This window comes from Podospora anserina, chromosome 4 (genome assembly GCF_000226545.1).
Source record: "Podospora anserina S mat+ genomic DNA chromosome 4, supercontig 4".
Lineage (NCBI taxonomy): Eukaryota > Fungi > Ascomycota > Sordariomycetes > Sordariales > Podosporaceae > Podospora > Podospora anserina.
The window spans coordinates 2164735-2187755 of record NW_001914850.1 but is presented as its reverse complement, the minus strand read 5'-3'; the positions used below and the strand labels follow the sequence as shown (position 1 = coordinate 2187755).

The window sequence follows — 23021 nt, the reverse complement described above, 5'->3', positions numbered from 1 at the left end:
GGGGCGCCCCTGAATTGCAACTATGAACATAAGATAACATCGATGAAAGTATGGAATATCTTCAGCCACTAAGTAGACTATCCCATACGAATTCGAACCACTCACCATGTCATTCATTCAATCGGTAGTTGTCAATTCAGCAGTGCCAGCCAAGCAGGGTGTTATAATAGGTATGTTGGTAGGTTGGATCTTACGGGTGCTGATCATGAATGGAGCGGACAGTGTTTCCGAAAACATCAATTTTCGGCTCCACGATGTATCGATAGAGCCAGAGTTTCACTTCAGGCGATTTGTGATCCTGGAATACGCCACAAGCTATACCCGTTTGGCCATCACGCATATCGATAATGAAAAGCCACGATTATTAGGGCCAGCTGAACCTCCCCTGCATACAGGTTACAAACTTTGTAGCTGTCATTCGGTTCTAGACTTTCGACACGGTCTCTGTTCCTTGCTTCATCAAACTGCGCTCCATCAGTCCCGCCAACGAATTGACGTAGATAACGTTCTCAACGCCATATAACTCTGTCCCAAGGACTGCATCATCACATACTGCCATGGCTCCATACGCAATCTCAATCGACAACCGCTCCGACATCAAGCGGTCTTACGCCCTATTCGCTGAACCTCCAACCATCAAGCACAACGGCGGCTCGGCCATCAAAGTGGTCACTCGCATCATCAGCAGCGCCCGGGGGGTGGCATCCCCGCATGGCCAGGCCAACTTCACGCTCTCCAAAAAGTTGTACGCAAGATGCGGGGTCTACGATGTCGAAGTCGACCCGTCACCTGACGACCAGAACCGAAAACGCGTCGGGAGTGGCGTTGAGGTCATCGACCAGCGACTTGTCACACTCGGGTCGACAGACAAACATGGCAATATCGTACCCGGGACCACGCTCATGATAGACAGCTCGAGCGGCACGCCGGCGTTTACCGAGAACAACCCCGCGCCGTCCGGTGCTGTTGGGTGCTTCTGCATTCAGACCCGAGGCGACTTTTCGGTCAAGGAGGCGAAGCTGAGTAGGTGTTCCTTCTACTGATAACACTTTATTTTCACCCCCGCACATCCTGCTAAACGCCGAACCCCAGACCAATTCGTTGTCGGCTTCTGCTCGTCCACACGCCAGAGCATCGGCCCTTATGCCACCTTCGTCCCGCAGCCCAGCGAGGAGTATCAGATCGCGCCATCCAAGGGCTTTTACGTGGTCGTGGGGAACTTCAACCCCTACGACCTCGCCGACATGAGGCTCAAGGACAGCATGTCCGCCTGCCATATGGATTTTGCCTCCCTCGAGACGGACTCTGTCACACTAGTCCACCACAGCAACGGGACGCTCGTCAGGCAGGTGGTCACAGATGGGGAGATGAGGCCGGTGCCAGTCCCATCACCCAACCCCCCAGTCTTTGCACGAGCTTTTGCAAGAGAGGAATTCAGGGTCGGAACTGCAACAGTCACGGCTAGGTCGAGTCAGGACGATGGGAGTTCGAATTCGATATCAGGGAGCTCTGCTGGCACCTCGACACCAACTTGGTCCGTCTTGAGCTAATCATCTTTCACATGTTACTGAACTTCAATTAATATTACAAGCCTCTGACAAGGCAATACTCGTACACCTTTCCCCACAACACCATCTCACCCGCACAAATCAAACAGAGCCACGCTGGGATCATGGTCCGACACCATCTCGGCGTACGACCCCCAAGTGTTGACGTGAATGTGCTCAAAGTCGCTCTTGCTGCTGGCCGCAAGCGAAGGGCTGACGTACATGTGGTCGAGCGCCTGGGCGTTCATGTCAAAGGCGTAAGTGTACCGCTCGGTGGGCTTGATGCCGGCCACCTCGTCCAGGTCCTTCATCTTGCTGATCTCGGCAAAAGTCTTCATGGGCCGGACAAAGGAGAACTCGTTGAAGTCGCCGGCGGAGATGACGGCAGCTTTGGGGTCGGCGTTGAGGATCTGGGAGATGAAGGTCTGGCGGGTGGGTCAGTGACTCGGGATCTTGATAAGAACAGTGGAAGAAAACACTTGAAGACCTACAGCAGTGACGTTAGCCTGGGCAAGTCTGTCAGTCACACCACCATTGATGGGAGGACGACGGTCGCCGTGGAGGCTGGAACCGCCGCCCTTGCTGCCGAAGTGGACGTTGACGGTGAAGAAAGGCTTGGTGGCACCCTTGGCGACCCAGGCACCGACAACGGGCTTGCGAGAGGCGGTCCAGGCTGGGTTGGCAGGCTCAATGCGGCCCGGGTTGAAGGTCAGGGAGGGAGGAGAGTTCTTGCCCGAACCCTTCACAACGGAGGTGGCATCGTCCCCTTGGCCCTGGTTGGGTTTGTAAAGGGAGATGATGGCTGGGTTGTAGAGATAGGCGGGACGGATGTTGCCGCCTGGCTGGCCACCGTCAAGGTTAGGGGTGGCGGGTGCAACCTCGGCGAACTCGTAGGTCGGACCACCAGCGGCCTTGATGCTGGCAGCGAGAGCGGAAAGGGTCAGGTTGGCAGAGGTGATGCCGTCGTTGTTGGTGGGGCCCGAGTTGTCCTGGACTTCCTGGAGGAAGAGGAAATCAGGGGACTTGAGGTAGGTGACGACGTGGCTGGCAATCAGGGGCAGGTGTTCAGACGAAGGAGACAGATTTTCGACGTTGTAGCTGCCGACAGTGATGGCCTTGCACTGGCCCTTGCTCTTGAGGCTGGTGGGCTTCTGAGCAGCAACACCCTTGGCGGGCTTGCTCACCTTGACGGCGGTGAGGGGGAGGATCGAGTAGAAACCAAAGGCATGTTGCACGACACCGGTGATTTCCTCGAGTTCATCGCCCATCTTGCTGGTGTTGGGGTTCTTGGTGCCATCAAGAGGGGAGCCAATGACGATAGCCTCTGGGTTGGAATCTATGGTTTGACATGTTAATAAAAAAAACCAAGAGCCCAAGACCAAATTGGCAAGTTTGCTCACCTTTGTCGGTCATGGTGATGCCTCCCTGCTTGTTCTTCCCCGTGACCTTCCAGTCACCGACGACCCAGGTATCACCATAGTTGTTGGGTTGCTTGATCACACTCGGCTTTCGAACGGTGACCAGTTCACCGCTCAAGCTCTCCCAGAAATCCAATCCAAACTTCTTGGGCTCCAGCACAGGGTTCACTTCGGAGATGTTGGCCACTCCGTTGGGCACATTGTAGATGTCACCGCCATCCAGCGAGCTGAACTGAGTGTTGGGGGGGTCGATTGTGTCCTTCCCAATCACCAAGGCCTTCACCTTGTTCCCGCTGGAGAGCACCTGGACATTCTTGGGAGTGGACAACTCGGTCAGATAGAGGTAGGCGTTGCTTGACCGATACTCGAGCACCTTGGCATCCAAAGAGATGATGTCGCCCACGGTCAGGTTGGCACCCACATTGCGGTCAAAGACATAGATGGCCTCAGAAGTGGCAATGTCCTTGTCCGGGGTTGTCGACCGAATGAATACTCCGTTGGGACCCTTGGCGATCAGGAGACCGGTGACGTTGGTCACGGTCTGCCCTGAGTATGGCGAGATGTACTTGTTGCCATTGATCTCGGCGATTGTCAGGGCGGACGCCAGAGACTGAAGGCTCGTGATGGCAAAGATGCCGAGCGCAGTCGGTGAGGCCTTCATGATCGTCGTCGTCGTGGCTGTCGTCGGGATCGGGCTCGGGCCTGTGCGAGTCCAAGCTGTTGAAAACAGGACAAGCCGTTGCAGGCGATCATCTCGTAGTTATATGCTGCATGTTCCTCCTGTATTGCACGTGGGATATGCAGTTTGTTGATTTGATAGGCAAGGCAAGTACCACATAAGGCGGACCTGGCCGCCGTTACACCAGTTATGTTATCGTAGCCCTTCAGGGGCTATTCAGGGTGCTGTGCGTGTTGATTGGCTGGGGGTACTAGCACGTTGGGCGGGCGACCTGCCTGAATGGACAGGTGGTTAACGATGCCAAGGCATGCCTCCAGCTTCTAACCCAGCTGAGTGGCCGCCTGCCTTTTCCATCCTACCGTGACTTCACGTGGCGGATCTCTGGGGATTGGTTATCACCAATCGTCGTCGGAAAGGGCCGAGGGACCCATCGCGGTGATACGTCTAGAATACTGGTAGACTGCCTGGGAACAATTTAAGCATCTTTGACCAGTGATGATCAAGAGTGACAATGCTACTGATCCCGATGGTGGCCTCGGCTGACGTGGAAGATATCGGCTCCCTTGCGATCTGGGGTACTAGTAGGTAGCCAAAGGAACGATGTCGGAGGTGGTCTTTCTGAGCAAGAGATTTGGGTGCAGACTTGAGGCCAAAAGCACCATCGTGGTGCCGTATCTCGAGATATCTGTGGTCAGCCTTGTCATTGGTTCCGTGGCACATCCAAGAGGCAAGCACAAGCCAATAGCCACTCAAAAGGGACAATGATCAAATGATATTTCCAGGTTGGCAAATGATCAGACTCGAACCAAGAAGTGACTGGAGCGGGACGGAAGGGCTAATGCACAAACCGAAGCCGTGCGCATTGGAGCTATCGCGATGACATCTGCACCGGCCGAGAGGTCCGAGCCCGGCATCGACAAAAAGGTAAGTCGATGAAATTCCCGAAGATTGACGGTGAGCAGATCTCGATCATCTCGAGACAACCCGGCAGTGTTGGAACAGCGATTGAGACATGTTTCAGCAAACACCGAAAAGAAAGAAGAAAAAAATGAGGAAAACAGATGAAAGCCCCGCATCCCCCGCATTTTCATGACAGTGCTTGGGCCCCAATCCCCCTCACCACCAAGACGCCGGGACAGAGAGAGACTCTGTGCATCTCACGGCACCGGCACGGCATTGCATATGCTGCAGGTGCCATGGTAGGCTGCTGTGTGTGTGATGGATCGATCTGGCTGCAGGTTGGGAGGAGACTCTATGAGATGCCAAGCTCTGATCTGTGAAGCTTGAAGTTTCTCGGCCACGTCCTCTCAGCCAATTTCTACCAAAGTTGGGACCATCCAAGAGATCGGCAGGAAAGCGGGGGGATGTGCTGATGGTTCTTGGGCAGGTTCCGTCGCCCAAAAGAGAGAGAGAGAGCATTGTGAAGGGATAATAAACGCGGTCTGTGTGCGTGGGGTTGCACTCGCTACCTTTAATATCGCTGTCGTCGCCGGTGACCATGATCAACCATCTCAGATTTGAAGAATGACAGAGCATCGACGGGCGATGGGGGTCGCAGATCAGTCGGTAATTTCTTGGTTGTGGCAGCACCTCGCAAGCCTGGTCTTCTTACGGTCGTCTGCTGGAGCTACATACAGTGAGTGAAACAGGTGGAAGGGGATGTTGTGAGTTTCACCTAGCGTGTGTAACCGTTGCAGTCTCCCCTCTCTCTCCTCTCACACACCTCAGGCTCACTCTCTGGAGATGCTGGTACCGGGTGAGTGTTGCTTTCAGGACCGGAGCCCTGGAGTACTGACTCGGGCGGAACCAGAAGAAGAACAGGAGCTGGAAATGACAGGCCATGGGAATTCCGGGGTCTAATTCATCGTGTTTCTTTTTTTACACTGGATGATCGCTGGCGATTGACGATTTCCAAGCCTTCTTTCAGCTGGGGCGCTGACCTGGCCTGAGATTGCTGACGATCGCGCAAGTCTTCAGTACCTTTCTTCCTCTCCACAGAATGCGACCACTTGGCAGCCCCCAGGGGACCCAGACCAGGGTATCGCTGCCTCTGTTTTGTCTTTGTGTCGCCATTCTCACCTCAGCCAGACCTTGAACAAGAGACACCGGTACTGCTCCATAATATTGGATATGCAGAGGTGACGCCGATTAAATTGCAAGAGACAGAGGGTGAGGCTTCCTCAGTTCATCGGAGTAAAGAACAAAAGATGGAAATGATGGAATCTGCAGTGCTGTCGGTCCACGGTTCCCGTTCCCTTGCTTTTTTGCAAATTTTGCGCCACGGCCACAGTGGCTTGCAGCAGGGGAGGAGCAGGGCCACAGCAGGGATCTCAGCATCCATGCAGCAAATCCACAGGGGAACGACATCGACATGAACCTGAACAAACACGACCCCCCCGACCCGTGACCGCGACCGGGAAATATTATCAGAGATGGCCAAGCAGAATGGGGAAAGGAAAGGGTTGTATTCTCTCACGGGCCTCCCATTCTTGGTCCGATGCGTGCGCCCATCGCTTCTCCTTCTCTTAGGTTCCTCTGCTTCTTCTTCTGCTTCTTCTTCTGCTTCTTCTTCTGCTTCTTCTTCTTCTTCTTCTTCTCTCCTCCTCCCGTCCTCATGTGCCTCTTCAAGACACAGTACCTACGCAGTATTTACCTCCAGTGTAGACTTATAACATCCTTATCGCCGTCGTTATCACCACCTCACCTCCAAAATTGCGCCGTCGTGAGCAGCATTAGGTGGGTGGGGCCGTCCAAAACACCAGGGATTCCGCTGATTGCCGATAGCAAGGGGTGGGCCAAGAAACGACGAGCCTCCGAACGACTGCTGCGCTGAGGGCCGTGTGCCAGAAAGGATCCGTCTGCCGGGAGCCATATGAGAACGCGACAGCCCGTCGTCGTTCGTGTGGGTTGCGCGCCTTGACTTCCATCGACTTCATCCGTCGTCGACGCTCGACACCGACACCCGTCTCTAACATCGAAGCCAGCAACCCCCTGGAACCACTGACGTGCTGCTGCCGGCTCCCGAAATTTGCACCTGGCTGGATGCGAACACCGACCACGGCCGACCACCGACCAACCGATCCTGTCCCCACCACTTATTTTCTGCTCTTGTTCTTGTTTCCAGCTCAATATTATTCTCGCTCTTCCCTCCTGCCACGACTGTCATGAGCTGCCCCAGGTGACCCGGAGAGAAGACACACACCAGAGACGAGACTGCCCTGTGCTGCTCGAGATCCGACCGGGTCAGGTTCGGCATCGGCCCCGAGCCGAGCCCAGTGTGCAATGGGCCACTCGTCCAAATTTCCCTTCTCGCTCCCGGGCCGAAAACACAAACAATCGCAACCCGCCGCCTCTGCCGCGCCGCTGTCCATCTCAGAGCCACTCACAAAAGCCCAGAGGATCCTCGGCACCACCGCCATCAGCCTCGATCTCGCAGGCGCAACATCAGACACCACAAAATGGGGCCCGTGGGACGGCCAATCGAATGCGGGGATCAGCATCAATGTCACGGAAACACCGGCCGGGCGGGACAATGCGGGCTCTCGATTGGGATCTGCGCGTCGTGATGATGCACACCATGGATCTTCGGGGAACCGAGACAGGCGCTGGGAGGAAGAGTCGGCTGTGTTGCCCAAGGATAATATGGCGCCATCAGGACGCCACGACGACACCACTGATGCCTCCAGCCTGCGTCGCCAGCAGTCCAGCTCCACCATCCGATCCTACTACGACAAGGCGAAAGTGCCATTGGCCATCTCCCAGCAGACCGCAAACTCGGCCATGGCCAAGGGACTGCCATCCAAGGCGCATGCCATTCTCGACTTTGACGGCAACTTCAACACCGAGCCGAAAGGGCTGAAGAAGAAGAAGCCCTCCAGGCTCGATCTCTCCTCGCTCCTGTCCAAGAGGAGTCACAAACATCTCAGACCGGAACCCACCAGCGGCCACGTCCTGGGCTCTGATATGCTCACCACATCACCGTCCGTCATGTCCAGCTCCTCTGCATCAACGCCCCCGCCGATTTCACAGCGAATCGACCGGAGACTTCGGAACAAGATGACCAAGGAGTCATTACGAGAACAAACAGCCACTCCCGATCCACGGCCGTCACCCATCAGCTCGGCCGGGCGCTCGGATAGCCCAAAACAAATTCCCATCAAGCCCAACGCCGAACTGCACAACCTTTATGACCATTATGAGCAAAAAACGTTTGACGAGGCGCTGGAGAATAACTACCAGCAAGTTCCAGAGCGTCGGGGGCCACCGCCAGACCGCGCGCTCCCAGCATATCCAACACCACCCACCAGCAACACGGGCAAACCCTCCCTCTCACCTTTTCCGCGCAGCGCATCGCGGACAGGCCAGAGGCAAGATCCGCCACCTCTGACTGTCAAGGTTCCAGATGTCCATCTGGTCAGGCCCCCAAGCGCGCCCAGTCTTGTATCGCCCATGGCCGACTGTGCCAGCATTTCCAGTCGGCACACGCGAACGTCCAAAGCGTCAAAACGCACAGACCGCAGCCTAACGGAGATTGACCTGCTTCAGAACAGCGTCTTGGCCCTCTCGTCCGATTCAGAAGACGACTACGATGCCTGTAGCGACCAGCTTGCCGTTCCCCCGCCCCCCAGTGATGGCCCCGCCAGTCCCGTCAGCCCACGATCGGCCATGTCTCAACCATCTTTCACCAGATCCGAAGACTCGAGCCGAAGCAAGGCACCCAAGCAAACCACCTTTGCCGAAAGTCCGCAGTATTTCCCGACCCGGGAGCAACAGGCTGCGGCTTCCAAAGCGCCAAAATCTAACCCACGGTCCAGCTCATTGGCCCCCAGCTCCAGCATGAACAACTCACTGCAGATCTACCCCCCACAAAACCGTTCCTCCAGCAGCACGACGGGTACGGCCCGAACGCATGGGTATTCGGCGCTTCAAACCCCAACGACGTACGAAGCCAAGGTGATCAGCATGGTGCCCAAGAGCAAGTCCCAGGACCAGCCAGTGTGGACTGTGCCCGAGGAGACCCAGTTTGAGGACTTTCCAGCGCCCCCCATCCATCCCACTCAGCGACCACCGCAGGCTTCACGCCCCGAGCAGACACCGCCACTGTCGCCCACTAGCGTGGACTTTTATCTGCAGAGTCAACGGTCGTCTTCCACGCAGGACGATGGTTCCATAGCTAGCAGAGGCAGCCAGGGCAGTGGCAACCGCAGCGGACGCCGTGGCAGTGCCGCCAGCAGCATTCAGGACAACCAGAGCGGGCGCTTCATGGCAGTGACGCGGCAGGAAGAGATGCTGCTGGCTGCCTTGCGTCAGAAGCGCGCCCGGATGCGTGAGGATATTCTTGCCGAATATGAGGATAACACGGACCAGGAGGAACACCCGGGCCTGAAGCGGGAGGTGACCAACGACAGCAGCGGCATGAGCATGATGTCAAGGCAGTCGTCTTTCAGCATGAGCACCGTCCGCGCCGAGGCAAACCCGCTGTCGGCACGACCCCGTCACCAGGACTCTGTTCGGTCACGGGCGAGCAGCTCAGCGGTTGAGCAAAGCGGAAAGCACGGTCACATCCTCGTCATGATGGACGAGTCCAGCTCAGATGTTGGCCCAATGGTGCAGCTGGACGACTTTCCCGCGCCGGCCGAGTCTGACCGTCGGGGCAGCAGGTCCAGCTCCAGATCGGGACAACCTCACAAGCAGCGTGCATCCTTGTCGGCAATGTCCATGCCCACTACCGGCGCGCGGAGGCCACCTCGGAGCGGCAGTCTTCCCCGCAAAGGATCATCCGATCAAACCAGCGTTCAACCCACCCACCCGGCCAACAACTCGATCCCGAATCAGATCCTGGAGGATCCGGCTGAAGACGAAGAAGACGAAGGCATTCCGCGCCCAGACTCGCCCATCTCGCCCTCGGATTTCCCCGTTCCCCTGTCGGCCACAAATCCGTCGACCAAGATTGCCAACAAGAAGCACCTGAGGCTCAGTGCGTTTGGCACCTACAAGCCGAATGTAGAGGCCGGCTGGTGGGACGATTCTGGCTGAGCTGATCTGGGCATGTCCGTTCTTGCGGCGCACCACAACACACATTTTCTTGAATACCTACGAGGCTGGATGTAATAGATGGTCACGGTCTGCTAACATGGGGCAAAGGGGGCAGGGTGTTCTTTTGGGTGGGGAGGGGGATTATACTGCACAAGGAGCATCATATCCATCGATTTTGCATGACCGGACGGACGGATGGAATGGGTTCTTCAGCTTTCTGCATTCTAGACCATTTGGCATTGGAGGAGGAGGCAGGTCCCTCCATCTCTGGCCGCTTTTTACACGCCACATATATTTGGTCCAACCGTCAAAGCGGACTGGTCGGGCACCTGGACATACCTTAGCATCTTTGTAATTGCTGATCCCACCACGATGAACAAAATACCTATGCTCTACAGAGCTATTATGTAACTAAAACTAATCATATCTCGACCTACTTTACTGCTGCTGGGCTTTTTGTGCAGTGTTTGTGTTTACCCACCTCAACCCCCCCTAGCCAATCTCTCCTGCCTCTCCACCTCCTCCCTAAACACATTCCTCCCCCTGCTCGGCGAGTTGGGCGAGGTAGGCGACCAGCTGTCCCGATCGGTGAGCTCCACCCCAATGTTGGTCTCGGATTTGTTATCCCCCGTCACCACTCCCCCTCCAACCTGGTCCTCTTGCACCCTCCTCCCTCCCTGTCCGGTATACCCACTCCCTGATGACCTCGCCCTCTCGCCAATCACAGGCCACCTCCCCTTTCGACGACGGAACAAGAAGCAAAACCCTGCCAGCCCGATCAAGATGGCAATGATGACAATAGGGAGGACAATAGCCAGGTGGTTGGTCCCGTTGCCACCCCCAGAGGCTGATGGTTCAGGATTGGGATCGGAGGAAAAGACGTTGACTGTCGGGCCGGAAACGGTGACGATGTCGTTCGCTTCCTCGGTGGTGGTGTCGTTGTGCTGGAGGGCGAAGGAGATGGGGGAGGTGGTGGGGAAATTGAGGGGGATGGTCCAGGCGTAGAAGCCAACCGAGGCGGGGATGGGGATGGGGGTGAGGTTAATGCCTGTTTGTTGAGACAAAGAAGAGGAGGAAAAGAAGACGTGGAGGGTGAGGGGGGTTGATTGGGGGGAGATGTAGGAGGGGGACCAGGTTACTGTGGTGAGTTAGGGGTTTGGGTATCCAACTGAGGTGGGGGGAGAGGAGGGAACAGACTGTAATATGTGCGCCCGGCGATGAGGGAGGAGCCGCGGCGGGGGAGGCAGAAGGGCTCGTCGTGGCCTTTGTCGGATTGGCAGGCGAGGAAGGCGGCGGATTCGTCGTCGTCGTCGTCATTGTTGTTGTTGTTGTTGTTGTTGTTGTCGGGGTTGGTTGTGGCGGTTGCTACTGGGGCGAGGCCGGTGTAGGTTGAGAGACGGCCGTCGGGGGATAGGGTGTAGGTTGCGGTGGAGATGAGGTGGGCGGGCGGGTTGGAGAGGGTGGCGCGGTGGCCTTCGGTGGTGATGACTTTGGGGATGATGGTTTCGGCGTCGCCTTGGGGGTTGATGGTCACCCAGGGGAGAGGGGCGGCGTCGGGGACTGATCCAGCTTGTGGGAGGGAGAAAGCTGGTGGCAGGAATAGGGAGGAGGCTATTGTCGCAAGCGCGACTTTGGGCAGGTATCTCATCTTGAACTGCCGGGCAGTCTGTGGTATCACGATAGACCTCAGCTTGAGATGTTGGAGGACAACCTGGTCCGTTATCGCCGGGTGAATGCGCAAAATGCCAAATGCACGCACCTCTGGGTCTACGGGTCTATTTGACACAGAAAACCGCGAGAACCCACGACTTGATCGAGGCGAGACGCACACCACCCTCGCATACTGTCGAAGCAGGTAGCCAAGACAAGGTAGCTTCCCCTCTCCAACATCCCAGCCGCCCCTCCTCACAGCCAACCTGCATGATGCTGCTTACTTGCCGTTTCTTTCTGACTCTCGGCACTGCATCCATGGGACAGTCAAACTTGACTGGCCCAGGTGGGATGTCTCGAGTGCGTGTGGTTGAGGGGGACGTAGCCGTCCGTCCAGTTTCCCCCGCAATCCTCTGCTTCTGTCCTGCCCCTCCAACCAATCCCACCATCATGGTGTAGGTTGATTGGCTGATCAGGGCAAGTTGTGAGCGGTTTATGCGGGGAATTTGCATGGCACACACATGTCTCCCGTGCCACCCCATATCGCATCATCCACTTCTGGTTTCTATTTGTGAAGCAAATGCTTGGAGGGGTTGAGAAGTAGAGGCAAGATGAGCACTAGCCTTGCTTTTGGGCTGGAAGCGTTGCGTTGCTCCCCGCAGATCACATATTGGGGATAGGCTGAGGAGAGCATCATTGATTTCCCTTCCACGCTCCGTTCTCCTCTCGCTACCGCGCTCCTGGTTCTTGGATTCTGCGTAGATATTAACAACATCTTGGCCCGCCTTTTGTCTCCTTCATCTTGGTTCTTGGGCCAGCATCAGGTGAGGCTATACAGAAGACGACATGGTGAAGAAAGCCGTCTTGGCCGGAGCGTGTCTCTACACTGCGGGTGCTCTGGCACAGGGGACCTGCGGCGACATTCTCGTTCCCCGCAACCCTGCTCCGGTTGTTGCCAATGGCTGGCAAGCACAGCTTGTCGCCGGCGGGTTGACCAAGCCACGAAGTATCCAGTTTGATGAAGCCGGTGCTCTGCTTGTTGTGGAGAGCGGCAAGGGAATCAGTCGTCACAGATTCACAGACAACGGCGGAACATGCCTCCACGCCAACCACTCCCACATGTTGGTTGAGCTCCAGGGTGTATGTTTTGAATCCCACATCTCCTCTTTGCAAAACCAGACTTCTGACGCTTCGAACAGCTCAACCATGGCCTCGCCCTGTCCAACGAAGGGGACATCCTCTACGCCTCCACCGCCGAATCCGTACTTGCCTGGTCCTACAACGCCCGCGGCGGTGCCGTCACCTTGCAACCTCGCACCCTCGTCGCCAACATGAGCAACAACGACCTCGTCACCCGCACCCTCCTCATCTCGGAAAAAGTCCAAGGCAAGCTCATCGTCTCCCGCGGCAGCGCAGAAGCCAACCGCGACCGCGCTGCCGTCCTCTCGTCCGGCCTCTCCCAGATTAGAGTCTTTGACATCACCAACCGCTCTGACTCGGAAAGTCCTTACAACTTCAACACCGACGGTGACGTTCTCGGCTGGGGGTTGAGGAATAGCGTCGGCGTGGCAGAACACCCCCGGACGGGCGGGATATACGCCGTGGAAAACAGCGTGGACGGGGTGACGAGAAACGGGCAGGACATCAGGGAGAACAACCCCGGAGAGGAGCTCAACTTTTTTGGCTATCTTGATGAAACTGTCAACGTTAATGCTTCTGCCAACAACAACTACGGCTACCCTCACTGCTTCGCGGTTTGGGACCCGAGTCACATCCCGGATGGGGATGGGCTGGGGGTGGGGAAGCAGTTTGCCGTGGAGGAGAACAGCTCGTTGACGGATGACACGTGCGACACTCATTATCTCGCGCCGAGGTTGACGTTTCGCGCGCATTATGCGCGAATTGCATCTCAAGTTCTCTACTGGGGGGCGAGACGGGGTATATCACGTTTAGGGGGGAGCTGTAGGTCTTTCCTTCATAATATCCTGCTTGTGCCTGTATGCTGACCGTAACAAATAACTGTTGACCGGTCCTCGCCCGTGGGGTACAAGGTGGCAAGCATCGCCTTCAATGCCGCGACAGGAGAACCAGTGGCATCGGCTGATAGCAGGGGGGCCCTGAGGGATATCATCACGAATGTGGACAACACGCAATGCCCAGACAAGTGCTTCAGGCCGGTGGGGCTGGCCATTGACTCCAAGGGGAGAATTTGGTTTTCGAGCGACTCTACGGGCGAGATTTACGTTCTGCAGAGGACAGGCGAGAACTCAGAAGGAAAGTTTGTCTTGCCAGAAGGCGGACAAAACGGGGATGGGAGCGGCACCAATAATGGTAATGGAGACTCAGCTGCGTCCACGGTGTTTGGGTGGGAGACAAGGGTGCTGGGTTGGACCGCGCTTGTTGGGCTGGGGGCGTGGTTGATGGCTGTGTAAATGGGGAAAAGAAGGGGTGCCTGTCTTCATCGAATTGATACCATGAAGAAATCGTAGCATTGTACATCCAAGCGGATCAATCCTGTGACATGCCTCCAGTCAAGGAAGAGAAAGCTATACAGTTCATGAGGGAAAACTGGCAACCATTGTAACAAAAAGTCATCGGCGGGACGGCTTGGGGTAGCATTGACCCGGAGTTGAACGAGCCCAGACACTATGTGAATCAATAGCGTGGTGTTGAGGGGGGTGGGGGGGAGGGGGGACTGCAGCTTGTGGTGCAGGCTGTGGGGGCTCATCTTCCGGTATCAATTGAATCTCCGACTACTCGTTTCAACGTCATCTCGAGCTTTTGCTTTCTCCGGTATCTCTCTGCATTTCTATCATGCATGCTTGGACCTGTCCTTGAGCTCACTCGCCAGCCCCTTAATGCCTTGCTGCTCCTCTAAAGTGAGAGAAATGTCAAAGTATCTCTTCAACGCCTCAACTCTGTCCGCCTCGCTCAGCAATCTTGTCGTAATTGGGGCCTCATTCCCATTCTGCTGCTTGATGTAATCTCTGTGCAGAATCACTTTGCCAACGGGGTCTTGTTTCCCCTCGTCCAAACGGGTTTTCATGCACATGACACTCTGCACAAAGAAGCTTTGCGGAGCTGAAGATGTACGCATATTCATGACCTCAAAGTCGCCTGGAATAAACTCGAGTTCGCCGAAGCAGTACATCTCGCCCCACGGGTCGTCTTCCTTTTGCCGGACACAATACACCCAGACTTTCTGGTTTGGATCTGTGTTGGCATCGATGCCACGATACTCGAGCATTCCTTCCGTTGGGAAAACAGTCAAAAATCGGTGTTCATGTTGAAGAGGAACTGGTCGTGTAGCGCCGTTTGTGCCAAAGCCAACATCGACAAGATATCGCTGGTTGTCAATCGTGACGATGTTGACCATGTGATCCCTAGATAGAATTCGGGTTAGCCCAAAGTGAAACTACTAGTCATAACAAGCTCCCTTACCATCCTTTATATCCTGCATCTCCTCTAACCCTTCCACCAGTGCTGAAAAGCGTGAATCCCAGACTTCGCAGGACGGCGGCGAAGAAAGCGTTGACTTCCATACAGTAGCCGCCCCGTCCCCGGTTCACAATCTTGACGAATAAATCCTCTGGATTCAATGAAAGAGTTCGATATTTTGAGTAGTGCAATGAGAGGCTTTCAAATGGAACGCGGGCCATATGTAGAATTTGGATTCTGGTGAGTAAGCCCAGGGGGTCCTCGGCAAAATGTTGATTCACATCTTGCGTGTACCCAATGTGCTGGAGATAGTGAGAGATTTGGTCGCGAGTGTAGGTGGCCATTTTGAAGAGTTTGTCGTCTTGTGGTGGTTGAAAAGAGACAGGGCACCGTACCTACCTTGTAGAATGTTGAAGTCAAAAAGGTGCCTGATAGCGCTTGATATGTAAGCATGCCCAGGGTGTGATGTTCTCCACAGCCTCGGAATCCGATGATCGCCGAGCTGAACGATTCGCCAACATCGGCATACAGTTCGCATGCAACCATACCGTCATGGATTTTTCGGGTTTTATTTGCCTTTTTCGTCGTGATCCACTACTTGACAGACGTCAGGCAAGTAGCGCGACAAAACATCAAATCATGACCACTGGGACTCGGACACTCGCCCAGTCTGCTTTCGAGTCACAGCTTCGTACCCTGACTCGGGCGAGAACAGAAGCGGGATTATCTCTGGCTGTGTATTCCAGGTTCTTTCTTTCAAGGAATATTCATCACAATTCATACCTATGTACCCGATTCTATCCACATGTAACCAGGTGAGTGCATAGTCTTGCTGTCAAACCACCGCCTCAAATTTCCGCCAACGGCTTGCCAACAATGCCCGCTGGAAGCTGGTAGCATTTCTCCTGCGCCGGGATACGCTCGCCTTGGTCCCACTGTTTTCCCAAGTTGTTAGAACACCGGTATTTTTTTATGTTTGGAGTGGGATACATGTCAAGAAAGGGCCAAACTCACATGCTCATGCACACACCCATCAACCCACCTCCACCGGTCCGTAACGCTGTATCTCGCGTAACTCATGTTGGTGCTGGCATCGAAACACCAGGCCGTGGCCTGCTCAGTGCCAATACGACGGCCGCTGCAGAACAGGGGCCAGATCACGTTGGGTCCAGACTGATATCCAGGGGTGTTTTGCTGAAGTTCGCGGCAAGCCATCAGTGCACGTTCTCGCTAAATGGCGGGAGAGACATAAGTTACCTTGTACACGTTGTCGATCAGTGAAAACATGGTCCTCGGGTCTCCGTCAGTGACAAAGGCACGGTAGAACTTGTAGGCCCTGATGGCGGTCTCTTCGACGGTGGTGTTTGGGTTAGGGGTGCAAAGCTGGGGAGGGGTGCGCAAGTGGCAGAGGTTCTCTCGCTTGTCGAGGTCGGTGGTGGGGGCAGCGACGGCGCCGAGGATCGGGGCGAGAAGGACGAGTGAGAACCGCATCTTGGATATGTTGTGTTTGGTTGACGGTGAAGGGACAAACCCTGGGGCAAGATTCAAAGGGCGGAAGACCGAGTGTCTATATACCTAAGGTAGTCATGCCGATGATAGTGACGGCCTCGATCCAGGCAAGGACTGCAAGACCGCTGTGGCACGGGCATATAGAAAGCTTATTATTGCTTCGATGAAATGCCGGATGCTGCTGTTTGCTCTGTGCGGGTAAATGGAGAATACCAAGACCGCAAAGACCTTGTATTTTAATCTACCTGCAATCTGCCCCACTCTATTCCGGTGACTGCTCGTCGGTTGATCGTCAAACGAGGGGTGAAATGGCAGGGCTGATCTCTGAGAGAAACGCCATTCGAGCATATGGCCGGATTAAATCTAGACAGGACCCCTTTGAGGGACTATGTCCGGTGAGCCGCACGAATGGATTACGCGGGACCCAAATGCCGGGGTCTTGGAACATTGTACAAGGCTACCCTAAGCTGTATTACACTTTGAAAAGAAGTAGAGGCAGGGGCAAGCAGCTACCTCGAGGTAAATTCCTGGTCGAGTACTTTTCGTGCGGTGATTCACGAAGAGATTAGCAAGGAAGAATGCATTGATCTTCTTGGACTCTTCAACTTCTTATTCTAATACTCACAAGACTTCTTTTGTGCTGTCAATCAACCTCCTTCAGTAGTAGGCAGGTTGTTGATAGTGGTAAGCGGAGTGGAGCTGTTCATGGGCTTCTCAGGGGTAAAACACGTATTGATCTTGGCCAACCAGAACGGTCGAACATCATAACAAACATTCCAACAACAACTAGCAGGAACCAGCGATACAAGAAACAGGTGGATACCAACATGCCTTGGAATCCTGAGCTGCCCTGTCTCGTGGCTGACTACCTACATAGCCCTAACCCTGGAGGTCTGCCATTAGCCTATCACGTGTGTGGGTGACCGTGGTCGCTGCCCCACCAGATTCTCAACGCGAACTCATTCACATGAAATGAACATCCAGATTCCAGGCGATTCTTTTGACGCAGAAACCACAGGGTGTAACGCTGCATCGCTTCATGGTAGCTATCTTATGAATACCAGTCGATCCAATACTTTACTCCCAGGTGCTTGTACTTCTTCAGACGCGGCGCGCGTGGCTGCTGAACCGAAATTCCATCACGCTCTTCTCAGAATCCCAGTTGACCTCAAGCGCCGTGCCCCTTTGGACATCACACAACCATCGATCAAAAGAAATGCCTCCACCAGTAGCACCGTCTTATCCAGAATCAGAATCAGAATCAGAATCAGAATCAGAATCAGAATCAGAATCAGACCGTGTTTCTGACTCCGAGTCCGAGTCCTCCGATAATAGCATTGACAATGACCTTCTCAAAATCGAAGACTTGTCAGATTCAGCCAACGGCGCCATCTCACATGTGCTGGGCAGGCTCCCTGACAACCCCAAAAGAAAAGCCGAATATGATCAGGATGGAGACTTCCCATCAAGATCCAAGAGGCTTTTAACTTCGGCTCACAATGTCTCGTCTTCCTCAACCCCTTGCGCCTACACCAATGGCTCCATGCATGCGCGCCAAAGCTTTGCGGCACCTTTCATCGAACAACCCACACAGTTCCGTGAGTAAATTGTATCTCCCGCCATGACTTCTGGGTCCAGTACTGTTGCTAACACCTGCCAGCATGTTTCGACCTGTTGGAAAAGACATTTCCCCAGCACAGACCCATACAGATGAGAACATTTCCGTTCTTCCGCTGGCTATGCCGACAACCCGTGAAAAGAATCCCGGCTGTAAGCTTGCGTTGGAACAACAAAAAAACCCAAAACATGCCCTCTTTCATGATGCAGGCTTGTGGCGATGTCTTGCCTCGCAAGCAGGCCTGCGAGCGGTGCGCCGAGATGAAGGGGCCCTACAACGAATGTGTCGTCATCAACGATGCCGAGTTCGGGAAATACACTGGCGGGTCTTGTGCCAATTGTTGGTATGGGAAGCTTGGGTCATCGTGTACGCTACGTACCGGAGTTACTAACAGTATGTTATCCGTTTGTGACCCACAATCTCGAACGTTGGCTTTTTAACAGGGATAGCAGGCAGTGCCCATCTAACATCACCACCACCTCCAGCATCGACAGCCACAGCAGCAAACCCACCGCTTCACCCCAGCTTTGCCGCTGCCGTACAGGGTACCGAAACACCTGTTCTTCACCCTCGCTTCGCGACTATTCTAGAAAGGAACAACCCCACCACGCAAGCACCGCCGTCACAAGGCCAACCACCGGCATTATCGCCTGCTCTGTCCTCACTCGCTACTTCGGTGGCGATCACGACAAACCTGGTTCAGCTGTGGGAGAACAGATACCGCAACATGACGCCTGAAAAGCTGATCGAGGCCTATGAACAGCTGCAGGAAATGCAGCAGGACCTCAACACTAGGACTCAAGCAATACACCGCGTCATTTTGGGCGGGCTGAAGGATGCGATGAATGTGAGTAAGCGAAATGAGAGCAGTTCTACGGGAGAGAGTTGAGGAGGAAAGAGCTACGTTGTATGATGTATTGTGTAAAGGAGACCATATCAGCTGATGCATGATATCGGTGAGACCGGTATAATTGCCACTGGAGTACGGATATGGATATTGCACACCATCACCTGAGCCCAAGTAGTCGAGCTGGGACATGACAGCCAGTTATGGCAAGAACAACACACCAGCACTTAGTAGTAATACTATGGCAAACAACTTCTGGAAGACGATGAATTTTCAATTTCCACAGCGCTCGGTTTGCCTGTTCACCAAGCCTGTACTCATTATACACAAAAAGTAAATATCCCAAACCAAAACCGAATCTTCCCACAATCCATCACAGACACATAGATGAAAAAAGTCAAAAAAGTCAAAAAAAGAAAAAGCCATGGTCATTTCTTCATCAAAAAAACTCCTCTCTCACTCCTAAACCACCAAATCCCTCGTCTCCACCAAAGCAACACTGCTGATGAACCCATTCAAGTTATCCAAATAGCTGGCCTGATCCACCCCATCAATCGTCACCATGTTCTCCGTCCCCACAGTGTTGAGGTTGTAAATCGTGGCCCTCGACCGCTCCAGGCTCAAGATCCTCTGCTGGCACCTCGTCCCGGTCCCCACCTGCGAGCAGTTGACGTCGTAGTTGTCAAAGAAGCTGTACAAGCCCGCGCCGTAGATGAACAGATCGGTCGTGTCGACCGCCCGGACGCCCCACCCGGAATCACCGGGGGTGAGCAGCTCCGGGTCGTGGTAGCGCGCGTCAGGCGCGAAGGGGAGGCGGGCGTCGGGGTTGGGCTGGTAGTAGGCCGTCTCGGTCTGGACCTGGCCAGCAAAGATGGTGGACGCTTTGTAGAACTGGTATTCGTACAGCTGGTGGTGCTCCACGCTCGAGGCGACGAGCCAGAGCGGGCCGCGGGTGTCCTCGACGAGGAGGCCGCGGCCGGCGTAGACGGTGATCTGCTGGTTGTTGGCCGGCTCTTCAATGTCGTGGTCGGCGACCCAGATCCAGTTGTTCTCCTGGTAGAGGTTCGCCGCGTTGCGGGTAATGTGCATGGACATGAAGGCGGCCACGCAGTCGACGTCGAGGTTGGCGCTGGTGATGGGGGTCTCGGGCGTCTTGGGGCACTGGGTGAGCTGGAGGTCGGAGCCTGCGAAGCCACCGATGCGGGTGTGGACGTCCCACATGCCCGAGTACTGACCCGCGCGGGTGGTGGCGAGGTTGTACTCGATCAGGATGGCGCCGGGCTGCTTGCCGCGAGTGGAAACGATGGTGTTGGACCACTGGATGCGGCCTTCAGATCCCGGTCCACGGCGGTTGCCGACTTGGACCACTGGCTGGGGACGTGTTGGATTCTCAAAGTAGCGGCCGGATGACAGGATGACAGGGAAAGAAGAGTCACCAAAGATGCGAGATCCAGGTGGGATGAACACTGTGCGGGTCACGCGGTACATACCGGCGTTGATGTACGCAATCTTTCTTCTCTTCGCGGCTGCCTCAAACAGACGGTTGAGAGCCCGGGTGTCGTCGGTGGAACCATCACCCTTGGCGCCAAATTCGCGAGCAGTGAGGAAGGCAGACAGAGGCTGATCCTCGTAGTACGGCTTGGACGCGGTGAAGTATCTTCCTCCGGGGGCTGTCAGCGCAGAAGGACGAGTTGGTGGAGTGAAGGTGCCCTGGAAGAAAACGGGACCGCTGTTCTCGTCGTAGCTGTTTCCGCGGCCCCAAGCGGGAATGGTAAGGCTGGTGGTGGTGGAAGTGGTTCCAGGAAGAACGGTGCCAAAGGGGCCTCTGACGGCCACAGGAACATTCTCCAAGTCAAGGTTCTCAACAATCAACGTGTTTCCAACGTTGGGCTGGTTGGGATTGGGCCAGGCATAGGCGATGCCGATGGGCGTGTCGGTGATGCTGCTGTCAATGATGGTGATGGTGCCCACATTGACAAAGGTGCCGTTGTTTGAAGTCAAATCCCATCCTGTCGAACAGTTGGTGATACTGATTCCAACATAAGTCCAGCCCCAAGACCAAAAGTGCTCGATAGCAGTCCGAGCGTTGTAGATGGCGATGTTCTTGAAAGTAAATTGCTGGTTACCAACAATCATGGCCTGGTTACCACCGTAGAAGACGAGATCGCCAATATAGCCGCCAGAACCCTCCTCGATAAAAAGACCTTGGTGACGGGTACCTGGCGCCTCGGAAAGGCGGAACTCGACGTTGGAAAGAGAGGTGGCCTGCGAACTGGGCCAGTGAATGGCGGCAATCTCGGTGTCGAAGGCAACATCTGTCAAGTCGAAAACAAAGTGAGCGACCTGGCGCCAGAACACGTTGGTGGCGCCCCATGCGAGGACACCGCCATCCTGGTATGGGTTGGTATCAAGAACCCAGCGACCAACAAAGTTGAAGTCAGCCTTGATGACGGGAGGGCATCCCGGATTTCCGATCAGCTGGGTGTAGTAGAAGTCGGTGATGGGCGCGGTCACCCTATACGTGCCGGGAGGGAAGTAGATGAGGCCAGGAGTGATGGTGCTGCCAGTGCAACCTGGACCGCACCGGCCTTGGGAACTGATGGCCTCGTTGATGGCAGCCGTGTCATCAGCAATACCATCACCAACTGCACCAAAGTCCTTCACATTGCGCCAGACTTGATAGCCCGCCGTTGGGGCATACGGGGCCACGCCTTCGTGGTCAATTCTCGCCAACCAAAAGTCATCGCAGGTCACCGGAGGAGTCGGAGGCAGTGGCGGCAGTGGCGGCTTGGGTCCCGGTCCATGTCGGCTCTTGAACTGGCAGTTGCTCTTCTCGGCCGTTTCACGCTTGAGCAGCTCATGAATCTCGGCGTCGAGAGCGTCATTCAGGGGCAAGGCCGTTGCCCCAAGGAAGAGGACGGAAAGCGTCAAGAGCGACGGGAAACGCATCGTGATAAGGGCTGAAAATTAAGGGATTACAAAAATGTAATAATAATAAACGAGAGACTATGATGATGCTTTGTCCCGCATCAATGAGGATGTGATGAGACCGGTCCTGTCTTTTGCAGACCCAGAAGCCAGACCGAGGAGGGGGAGGGGGATCAGCAGTGGTTTATACAGCTTCACTTTTCTTCTGCCCCCCCTGCAGCAGACATTTTTACGAGTGAGCGGCTTCTTCCCGCGGGAGGGGAACCAAGGGAACCAAGGCGACCAAGAGGGCTGGCCACGGTGTGGCGGGTGCCAAGCAATGCCGGTGCTAGCCCAAAAGGTGTCGACAACTGAGGATCAGTATTAGAACCAGGCCCATGTCCCCGCCCTCCTCCTGTGTTGACCAATGATGCAATCTCACAGCGCTCTCTTTTCTTTTTCATCGCGTCTCACTGCATTCCGCATTCATCGGGGGCGTGATGTTTTGTCTGAGATGGGCACATGCATGGCTTCTTTACGACAAGACTGCGCCGTCGAGGGAATTCTTCCGTGTCTTGCCAACTGTGGGATACCTCATGGAATCGTGGATCGCAATTTATCGCGGGAATGGGGGAGCTAAAGCATCGCAATTAGCGCCCCAAACTACCGGGCCTCTTGGCATGTGCTTGAATTCCAGGCTCCGGCGCCTTCTCCATGAGCAATCTCTACAAGAGACATCAAGTTGTGGATGAATGATCGTGTCATCCAGATGAAGCAGCTTCACACTGATCGGATGTGGAACGGTGCTGTTTGTGCCTACAACCTGTTGCAGCTGGGTATCGCCAAGGGTACCAGTGATCTGGGGTGTTGGTGGATGTCAGGTACGATCAGAGCACAGACCGTACTTTATTTTACCGCATCTGCACTTCAGTTCAACTGCAGAGGGGTGTCAAATGATACCTGATGGGAAACCGGCCAGGTGAGATAGGTGGTACATGGAGAACCGATGGCCGAGGTGCCACCGGAACCGACCCAATACCAAGACTTGGATGCAACACACCAAACCACATTCATCCAAGAAGGTAGTTGTACAGACCGCGATGAGTCTGGCATCTGTGAGACCGGACAGCAAGATGTTGGAATTGATCTTGACAAGTGGGAGGGGTTTTATACCGCAATATGAACAATGTCAAATCGAGAAAGGCGCTTATTAAGAAAAGGTTTGACCAGCGTGTGTCCACTTTCGGATGCCCGTATGAGTCTTCCCAGAGAGTCTCCTGAAGGTACCAGCTTACTCATGTGACAGACACGTGATGCCGACGTCAGTGGCACTGTTTCTCTAAAATTCTGCCGTCTCTCAAAAACTGAGAGT

General features: G+C 54.9%; 8 protein-coding genes across 8 annotated transcripts; 3 read left to right on the top strand and 5 right to left on the bottom strand.

Annotated features, from left to right (window-relative positions):
• Nucleotides 1-557: 557 nt before the first annotated feature.
• PODANS_4_4815 (uncharacterized protein) lies at nucleotides 558-1550 on the top strand (the record flags this gene model as incomplete). The annotated part of the gene is made up of 2 exons (XM_001906343.1): nucleotides 558-1023; nucleotides 1093-1550. 2 exons carry the CDS (start codon nucleotides 558-560, stop codon nucleotides 1548-1550), a joined length of 924 nt encoding a protein of 307 aa, XP_001906378.1.
• An 86-nt stretch (nucleotides 1551-1636) lies between these two features.
• Nucleotides 1637-3626, bottom strand: PODANS_4_4820 (uncharacterized protein; the record flags this gene model as incomplete). Its single annotated transcript, XM_001906342.1, has 3 exons — nucleotides 1637-1972; nucleotides 2039-2883; nucleotides 2948-3626. The coding sequence occupies 3 exons, from the start codon at nucleotides 3624-3626 to the stop codon at nucleotides 1637-1639; spliced, it is 1860 nt and encodes a 619-aa protein (XP_001906377.1).
• A 3300-nt stretch (nucleotides 3627-6926) lies between these two features.
• PODANS_4_4830 (uncharacterized protein) lies at nucleotides 6927-9680 on the top strand (the record flags this gene model as incomplete). The annotated part of the gene is made up of 1 exon (XM_001906341.1): nucleotides 6927-9680. The coding sequence occupies one exon, from the start codon at nucleotides 6927-6929 to the stop codon at nucleotides 9678-9680; it is 2754 nt and encodes a 917-aa protein (XP_001906376.1).
• Nucleotides 9681-10815: 1135 nt separating this feature from the next.
• PODANS_4_4840 (uncharacterized protein) lies at nucleotides 10816-11328 on the bottom strand (the record flags this gene model as incomplete). Its single annotated transcript, XM_001906340.1, has 1 exon — nucleotides 10816-11328. The coding sequence occupies one exon, from the start codon at nucleotides 11326-11328 to the stop codon at nucleotides 10816-10818; it is 513 nt and encodes a 170-aa protein (XP_001906375.1).
• Nucleotides 11329-12176: 848 nt separating this feature from the next.
• PODANS_4_4850 (uncharacterized protein) lies at nucleotides 12177-13762 on the top strand (the record flags this gene model as incomplete). The annotated part of the gene is made up of 3 exons (XM_001906339.1): nucleotides 12177-12470; nucleotides 12530-13327; nucleotides 13382-13762. The coding sequence occupies 3 exons, from the start codon at nucleotides 12177-12179 to the stop codon at nucleotides 13760-13762; spliced, it is 1473 nt and encodes a 490-aa protein (XP_001906374.1).
• A 380-nt stretch (nucleotides 13763-14142) lies between these two features.
• On the bottom strand, nucleotides 14143-15112 carry PODANS_4_4860 (uncharacterized protein; the record flags this gene model as incomplete). Its single annotated transcript, XM_001906338.1, has 2 exons — nucleotides 14143-14713; nucleotides 14772-15112. The coding sequence occupies 2 exons, from the start codon at nucleotides 15110-15112 to the stop codon at nucleotides 14143-14145; spliced, it is 912 nt and encodes a 303-aa protein (XP_001906373.1).
• A 504-nt stretch (nucleotides 15113-15616) lies between these two features.
• PODANS_4_4870 (uncharacterized protein) lies at nucleotides 15617-16259 on the bottom strand (the record flags this gene model as incomplete). Its single annotated transcript, XM_001906337.1, has 3 exons — nucleotides 15617-15703; nucleotides 15783-15962; nucleotides 16026-16259. 3 exons carry the CDS (start codon nucleotides 16257-16259, stop codon nucleotides 15617-15619), a joined length of 501 nt encoding a protein of 166 aa, XP_001906372.1.
• Nucleotides 16260-19204: 2945 nt separating this feature from the next.
• PODANS_4_4880 (uncharacterized protein) lies at nucleotides 19205-21691 on the bottom strand (the record flags this gene model as incomplete). The annotated part of the gene is made up of 1 exon (XM_001906336.1): nucleotides 19205-21691. The coding sequence occupies one exon, from the start codon at nucleotides 21689-21691 to the stop codon at nucleotides 19205-19207; it is 2487 nt and encodes an 828-aa protein (XP_001906371.1).
• Between the last annotated feature and the right edge of the window lie 1330 nt (nucleotides 21692-23021).